The 8,598-nt window shown below is 36.8% G+C and overlaps 1 protein-coding gene and 1 pseudogene across 1 annotated transcript; one reads left to right on the plus strand and one right to left on the minus strand.

The window, feature by feature from the left end:
• Positions 1-2,196: 2,196 nt before the first annotated feature.
• On the plus strand, positions 2,197-3,758 carry LOC9327913 (annotated as a pseudogene).
• Positions 3,759-3,862: 104 nt separating this feature from the next.
• On the minus strand, positions 3,863-8,598 carry LOC9327914 (probable RNA polymerase II transcription factor B subunit 1-1). The gene is made up of 20 exons (XM_002894479.2): positions 8,378-8,598; positions 8,213-8,291; positions 8,056-8,117; positions 7,880-7,943; positions 7,678-7,792; positions 7,499-7,574; positions 7,312-7,407; positions 7,051-7,095; positions 6,664-6,720; positions 6,409-6,564; positions 6,246-6,311; positions 5,815-5,938; positions 5,657-5,713; positions 5,427-5,554; positions 5,169-5,342; positions 4,962-5,075; positions 4,771-4,848; positions 4,561-4,608; positions 4,289-4,357; positions 3,863-4,123 (listed from the first exon to the last, which is right to left on the minus strand). Exons 1-20 carry the CDS (start codon positions 8,456-8,458, stop codon positions 4,034-4,036), a joined length of 1,779 nt encoding a protein of 592 aa, XP_002894525.1. The 5' UTR covers positions 8,459-8,598; the 3' UTR covers positions 3,863-4,033.

The raw sequence follows: 8,598 nt of genomic DNA on the forward strand, positions 1-8,598 counted from the left end.
TATACTAATGGTTAAACTATAACCAAACTCCCCCGTAATGGTAAAACTATTACCAAACTAAAAATACTTAATAAACTTGAGAAATTCTAAAACTTAAGAATATATCCCAAGAAAACACATAAGTGACCCGCGAAAATCGAAACCTCTTAAAGCCTTTTTTTTCTCCATAAATCTCCCCACTAATTATTGCATAAAAAAACCAAAATCAATCCTATTAAAAACATAGGAAACCAACGACCTAAAGTTTTGGAAAAAATAATACCCATGTGATTAAGAAACAATCACGTGACCTCTATCTCTTAAGATGCTGATTGCTCGAGTAATTACTCAATACACTTAACCGCAAGGTAGTATATACGGGGTCGATCCACAAGAACCAATGGTACACTAAAGACTTCCGAGACTCGTTCTTAGCTAAAGCGAAGAGTTGTTTTGTTTGGGTTTTCAGAATTATAAATAAAAATGCAAGTAATTTAAACGATTAAACTTATGAATTAAAGACATTGGGCATTAGGGTATTTCAGAGATCAACGAATAATGGAAACATGAGACAAGGAATTCAATGATTAAGCATCGTTCTTGAACATGAACACATTTAGACTAATTCTCTTTCAAGACATTAATCACTAAATTTGACTACTCGATTACTAAACTTTCGCATGTAATTTCCTAGTCAAATTTGCATTATCAAACAAGTTCATTAAGTTCACAATGCGTCCTAACGTCAACTATCGTTGGCTAGAAATACATTGCTCAATTCACATTCTTTCAGGCATTCTATCGAACACTTTTGATGCATAGAAAAACCTAGACTCTACAACAGGGTGATCAATCCTATTCTAGCATTAAGAACATGTGAATCAAAGAACCTAGAGAATAAGAACTCCTAATAACAATCAATCCATTAATCCATTGAATCTCCTAATTAGAACCCTAAAACCCAATTGAAAACTACTCACTCATGGCAAAGAAAACAACACAAAGAGATGAAGAAAGCATAATTGAATTGATAAATAAAGAACAAGGGTTTAGAAATCTTCTCCAAAGTGTCAAAGATGATGAATCTCTAGAATCCCCAAAAGCTTACAAGAGAGAAGTCTCAAAAGTTGCAGAAAAAAAACGTAAAAAGAAAATTAGGTCTCTGGAGTTTTTATACCCAAGTACAAAAAAAGGAAGACAAAACCCGGTTTAGGAAAACCGTCTCGGGAAGTCGAGGCTCGGATCGATCGATCCAGATATGCTGAATCAATTGGTCTTGGACGGATGATGCTGGATCGATCGATCCCGAAGCTCCTGGAGTCAAGCTCTGCACCTGCTTCAAATGCTCGCCAGATTGACCTGTCTTCACTAATTTGGGTATAACTCTTGAATGCACCGTTATATTTCCTTCAAACCACTTGGAAAATCAAGCTAACATCTTCATCTAGCTTGTGTCAAAAATTCAGAAAGATCTAACTGTGGGAAGTCTTCCATCTGAGGCCAAACGTTTGATACTTCTAACCGAAACTGCATCTCCAAATGTGTGTTTATATCCCAAAACAGCTCGTTTTCCTCCGAAGCAACCTAAAACCTGTAAAGACTCGATAAAAGACTAAAAGACTCTAAAAACACACTTTGACTCTTTAAAATATATGATCTAGGAAAGAAAACAAAGACTCAAAACCGATAAAACACACAACATATCAGATGCCTACGTCTTCGTCGTCTTCATCTCCACCATCGGAGTCACCATCTTCTCCTTCAGTGATCACCGTCTTCATGATCTTCTCTTAATCACAAGAACTCTAATGCGGAAGCTTTAATTCCGATCCACTAGAATCGTCTGCTCTGATACCATGTAGAAACTAGAGGAGGATTTGTGGGAAAACTCTTTATTATGTGTTATTGATCTCAATAGAATTGATACACAATATATAGAGAGACTAACTTATGTTTAACCTAATTATAATAGGAAATAGATAAACATGAATAAGTAAATATTCTAAATCTCTTAATCCTTATCACAATAGGATATCTAGAATATTCTTTAACTTCGGCTTTACGGGTTTCACGGGCTTGGTCCGCTGTCTTGCTTCCCAAGTTACCTCAATAGAACTTGGATCAAAATTCTTGATTCTTTAGTTCATTGATCTACAACCAATAACAGAAGATACTGTCAAGGATACTCATTTATGCTCATAATATTTGTTTGTTTCACTTCTTCTGTAATTGCTATATATTGGCTTGTACTCTCTTTTGGTAAATACTAACAAAGAACATCTTTCTACATGGTATCAAGACCCTTAATGATACCCTAGTTCCCAAGCCCTTGTGGTCACAGCGTGACGAATTGAAATTTGTGAACGGAATGAATAAATGAATCAACCCTTAAAACTTTGGGTTTAAACTTTAAATATGATTCGACTCTGCTTTGGTATTTGTTGATTTACGTAATTAGGGACAAAAAGAACAAAAATGGGTAATTTAATTGATTTCATTTAATATTCTCCCGGTATAATGTCTTGTTAACCGGTTGAGTAATTTAGGTTTTTCAACTTTATGGCTTTCTTGGAATCCAAGATTGGGAATTGAACATCTGCCATGAAAAAGCAACAGGTCTTAGAGGATCTATTGATCACAAACTCGGTACGAGAATACTCAGACCCAATCCCAGATGACCTTCTTATTGATATATTCTCTAGAGTGTGTGCAAAGTCTATAGCTAGGTTTCGTTGCGTATCAGCTTTTCCTGACTAAGTCTGTAGCTCGTCCACGGCTTTTGTTTACCTTCAAAGCTAATAAAGAGTTACATGTCTTCTCTTCGCCTCAACCTCAGAGTCCAGATGGGATATCTTCTCTTGTAGCCACTCCTTATAAGTCTTCTCCTTATAAGTCTTTTCCCAAATATTTTCCAACTGATATCTGTACCTCGCACTGTGGATTGGTCTTCCTACAACATCGCCGAAGAAAAGCGCGGGTGATTTGTAACCCCGTCACGGGAGAGTCCATAACCTTACCCAAACTGAAAGGAAGAAGCAGCTATTTTGGCTTTGATCCCATCAGCAAACACTTCAAAGTGTTGTGTATGACTGAGAATACTCATTGGATTTTGATATTGGAGACTGGAAAACGTCTATGGAGGACGATCCAAGACCCAGTACCTAGCCATTCTTTTATGGATGATGACGGAATATTCATAAATGGTATTTTGTATTACATGGGTTATTTTGGAGGTCTATGTTTGAAGATAGTTTGCTTCGACTTTAGGCTTGAGAAATTTGGCGTTGTTAAATTAGATAAAGACATGCAAATTATTCCCAAGTTAACTCTGTTCAACTGCAAAGGTAAATTAGGAGTACATCAGCATATCGGCATGTGGTGTGAAGTAAAAAGTTTTGCCTTGTGGGTTCTAGAAGATGCTGGAGAACATAAATGGTCCAAACGTATATTCATACTGCCATCCATAGTCAGGTTCCAGATGTTTGTTGGAATGACAGGTACCGGAGAGATTGTGTTTTCGCCATGCAAGAGCTTTCAACCAAACCCTTTCTACATTTTCTTCTACAATATCGAGAGGAACACTGTTACAAGAATCCATATTCAGGGATTTGAAGAGTTTGAGCATCATCGAACTTCTGTTCAGACTATTTTAAACTTTGTAGAGGATGTGAAGTTTATCTAAGTGTGTTTAAAGGCTTCATATCTTGAGACTTTATATTTTGATTTTCAACTCTTATGATATTGTTCCTCTTAAGATTGTTTGGATTTTATCTTAAAAACAGAGCTAATTTAGTCCTAAGTCTTCTAAGATTTCAACTCTTGTGTTTAGAGTTTTGTGTATAGTTTGCCTAAAAATATCATTTATTCTCTCTACCAGTCTCACTAACAATAAAAACGCCTTATTGACAAAAAAGAAACTATTACTACAATATATAAACGCCTTTTTGTATCTCAATGGTCGGACAAAAAGCAACAAATGAAAATTCTCAAAAACACTAACTAAGGCTGATGAAACAATTTAAAGAACTTGCAAAGCTTTTTTGTCTTTTGTCTTCTATACGTAGCCGTTTGGTCTTTCGCCGCCGCTCTTAGCTGTTCTTCTCTGTAGATCTGCTTCGTAGTGTTGGAACGCAGCGTCAAGAGCCTGGCAGAGAAAACCCGATTAAGATCAATTTTAAAACTGGATTACAATGCAAGGCTTGGTTTGGCTGTATAGATTGGATATATAGATGCAATATGAGTGGAAAATATAGACTTAACCGAGACATGATGTAATAAAACTCTTCCGTAGATATTGGAAGAAGCTAACCTGTTGCATTGGACGAACCAGTAGAGAAACCTGATGCCGGAGATCAGATTGCACCGACTCTTTCATTGCCTGAGTTACATGGAGTTTAATATCAAGGAAATCGTACAGTAGACCATATGCAATAAGATTCGACTACAATACTGCATCGATTTGATTTACCCAAATTAAATTTTCGTAAATGCATTGGTATGGAGAGATTAGGAACTACTGTTCTAACAGATTTACTCCCAGTTGCTTATTCTGTCTGAAAGATGAAGAATTTCAAAGCTTACCTCGAGTTTTGAATAAGTGTTGGACATTGCATCCTTCAGTTTACCAACCTGCATCATAATATATAACATCACAAGAATCCACGAAAAAGATTTGGTATAATAACTTGCTCTTGGTGTATAATAAGATTGAATGTTCCTCGAGAAAGCCTAGGAATCAATGTATATAGCAAATTCTGGGATTGGGAGATTTGGAAACTGCAATAACATTACCTTGGTATGAAGATATGTGGTTGTTATCGGATAAGATGACCAAAAATGTCTCAGTAATTCTTGTATTGATGTCCAATGCTGTAGATGAAAGAAGAAAGTCCACTTATCCATAGGCATTACTACCCAATCTTCATTAATCAGTACATATAGAGCTTCTTGTCACTAAGGACACTGGAAAATGTCGGACTTACGTGTAGAACTTCATCCTTAGTGGACTTTGGTAATCTGTCCAGAAAGCTCTCTCGTGGGTTCTTCCCAATAATATTTTTGGCCGTTGAGATAGTTCGGGTTAACGAACTGAAAACCTGAATAGGGTTAACAACTTCTAGCTCAGGTAACAAGCAATAAGTTATGGTTTCTTTAGTCAGTACACATTTTAGTATGGGATAGAATAGCACCTCAAAGGAAACTTCAGGCCTAATCAACGGATCACTTAATCCTGTAGCTCTAATCTCCAAAATGGATTCTTTTAATAATCCATACGCTTCATGGACATTTCTCTTCAATCCCTTTGCTCCTCTGGGTACATTGAGGACGTTTCCTTGTTGAGATTCAAAGTAATCACGAGGATCCTGATTCCAAACAAGAAAGGTTAAGCGGATCAACGCAGCATCCATCATCAATTGCGAAAACCTTCTATTGGCAGAAAGCCAAACCTTGATAGAAAGCGGTGCTAACGGGAAGTTTTGTGGTGCTTGAAGATCCTCCATTCCTGCCAACCGGGACATTCTCTCCAATCTCTCCAGATTAGCGTCCTTGGTGGTTTCACCATCAGCTTTGCTTACTAACAGGGGTAAAATAGAGATTGATAATACGGTCAGATGAATATAAAGTGTGGCAAAGGCCATCGATTAGTACAGAAAAAAGTAAACATGAAACATCAAACCTTGTTTAACCCGTGTGAGAGCCTCTGCAACAATCCTCGTATCTTCTGACTCAACATCTGCTTTCCAATTTAAAAGAATATTATTGTATATTTACCAAGAACTAAAGTCAAAAGGCCAACATCATGTTTACATGAAAAGATTCAAATGAGGTGTTTACCAATGCTTCTGCCTTCTAATACAACAGCAGCATGACGATTAAGATCTTGCAAAAGTGATCGTCTAAACTGATCATTCTGTGGTTCAACAACATCCATGGTGCCATCACGCTGGATACCGTGGTCCTGTGTTACGGGAAAGTTAAATTAAGTACAATATAAGATGATATGATAACTATATTGTAAATAACCTATCAACCGCATACAAAGAGCACAATGTCAATGTTAAAATTAAAGTTTTCTAGATATCAGTTTTGAGCTCCTTCTCAGACATGCTACTATAAAAGTAGTGGTCGTGTGGATAAGCAAAAGTAGTTATTCAAATTATCTGAAAGAAACTAAATTTCTTGATTTAATTCTAGAAAACAAAACATGTGACATACATTGTTACGAGTTTGATTCTTAACACCGTTAGTATTATCCCAGTTCTTACCATAAGATGAGTGTAGTCGTCTCCCTGGTCAGCCTCCATGTCAAGAGTTGGATCAACCCGTCTAATCTACAGAAATGACATTTAAATCAGATGGATATGCCACAAATATTTTCTTTACAAACAAAAAACATGAAAGATGATTAAACCATAGAAGAAACCTAACCTTTTGACGAGTTTCCCGAGCCAATATCTCATCAGGCTTCAGAAAGACAGCGAGTTCCTCGTCCTCAGCAGCTTCTGCTGCAGCTACTGCGGTATTTTTTGTGCTGTAGAGATATTCTGCTCTAAAGTATTTTGTCCAGAAGTCTTTTTCTGTCATCTGGCGTAGGAAAATAACTACCAAAGCAAGTTAAGATTCGTCGTATTTGAAGATTAAACCTATAAACAAAGACGGTCACGGTGTGCTAGTCTTTGTTACCTTACTCGGAACATAATTGATGAATGCCTGCCGAACAGCCGGCTTCTCAGCAAAAATCTGAAAGCGTAATGAAGAAAACATAAGTGAGAAAAGAACTGTAGCATGAATGAAGTAACATTTAAGTATACTTGCAATGGATTTACTGGCTACGCAAGCACAAGAAAGAAGGTGGGCTGAAAGGCAGTTAAAAAAGTTTCTATTCCTCACTTATAGTCTCACGTTGGACTCTAAAAGTTCAAGCATCCTGAACACCTATCAATGGATTTCTAACCCAATATATCGCCAGCTACAACTTCAACCCCATAAAATATATAAACTTATGATGATGACCTGAAAACTTGTAAAGCACTTACACTAATGACAAACATAGTGAACCAAAGAGCTCACCTGAAAAATTATCTCAGGTGTCAAGTTAAACGTCACTCTATTAGTCTGAAAGAAGAAAAATGAAGAAAATGGTTAGTAAACCAGCCAGAGATGTCACATGATAATATGATATATATCAACAATGAATGTAAGTCAGCCGAACACATCAGTGTATGCTCATATAGGTGCATTGTTTCTTTCCTACAAAAGCATGCACATGAACATGCTAACTAAAGAGGCTGTAATAACTGCCAGGAAGGAGTTGAGATAATTATACCATACCCGTCCATCAGTAGATGGTTTGATACCAGAAACCATCATGCTCTTAAGCCCGACCTGCTGTTTTGATTTTCTGATGGAATCTTTACCAAGTAATTTCTGCGACCAGAATAAAGTCGGTAACTACGAAGACATTGAAGAAAACAAGAAATTAAAAAAAAAAAAGTCAAGGAAAACACAAAGAACCAACCTTTCTTGTAGCCCAGAATTCATCTTCCGTCAGTACTTTACTTTCCACAAATTGCTTATGTAATCTCTGCAGCTCACTTTATAACACGTATGTTACTCATATTAGAAGGAACTTGATGAGAAAATGAAACCAGAAACTTTTTAAACCCATAAAAGCAAGTTAAAGTTCCAATTACATACCTATTTTCTCTCAGAAGCTTGAAGCGTAGCTCCAATTCCTTAATACTGAGTTGCTCGGAAGATGTCGAGACAACGGATTTATTAGGCTCCTCTTCACATTTAGCAAGGGCCTTAGCTGTTTATAGTAAAAAAAAACGGTTACAGAAACAAGAGAAATACTTTTCCAATCAATAAAATCAAGCCATGGGACTATGGAGCTTACTGATGAAATCACGGCAAGCATGCATGTCAGGATAATTCTCAAACTCAAAGATATGACTCTTTCCCTATAATCAAAAGATGAGTAAACCTCAATGAACACAGTGATATAGCTTCAAAAAATCACATATCTGTAGTCTATCATAGCTTAAATCACAAAATGGCAAGAGAAAAAAAAACCAGCTTGTTGGTCAGATTGAGCCAAGGAGGTTTATTTGATTCTTCTTTTGTATTTTTTTGACCTGAGAAATTGAAGAAACAAAGTGAAATTTGCTATCATCACAAGGAGATCTTTTATCAACACTTTGAGCAATGTTAATGAGAAGGGGGTACATACTTTTGATGTTCTGGGTAAGCACTTTGAGCTTTGAATCAGATTTGGGATCATTAGGGACGAAGAGCAACATCCCTTCTCTCTGCGAATTGCAAAAGAAACAGTTAAGCAGATCCCTAGATAATATAACTCTTCATAAAAGACAAGTCTTTGTAATCATCTTCACACAATTCTGAGAAATCCAGGAGTTCCAGGATCCTTGACAGAGCTCTTGTATTTGACTCGCTTCTCCACTTGCCCACCAGCCATATCCAACACTAGAATGGGATCTCTGTTTCCCCAGTCGATCAAAACAGAGAAATTGGAATCTAGGTTTCTACTATAGAACGGGAATAAGGATCCGACCCGAATCCTGACCCAATTTACTAACTCGAATTACTGACCCGAAT

This window comes from Arabidopsis lyrata (assembly GCF_000004255.2).
Source record: "Arabidopsis lyrata subsp. lyrata unplaced genomic scaffold ARALYscaffold_1, whole genome shotgun sequence".
NCBI classification, from domain to species: Eukaryota; Viridiplantae; Streptophyta; class Magnoliopsida; order Brassicales; family Brassicaceae; genus Arabidopsis; species Arabidopsis lyrata.

Excerpts from the sequence above, each read along its gene's own strand:
- LOC9327914 (XM_002894479.2), bottom strand. The coding sequence starts at position 8,458 with ATGGCTGGTGGGCAAGTGGAGAAGCGAGTCAAATACAAGAGCTCTGTC. Across the intron at positions 7,575-7,677 it reads AAGCTTCTGAGAGAAAATAG|TGAGCTGCAGAGATTACATA; the intron begins GTATGTAATTGG and ends CGTGTTATAAAG. Across the intron at positions 6,565-6,663 it reads TCAATTATGTTCCGAGTAAG|ATGACAGAAAAAGACTTCTG; the intron begins GTAACAAAGACT and ends TTCCTACGCCAG.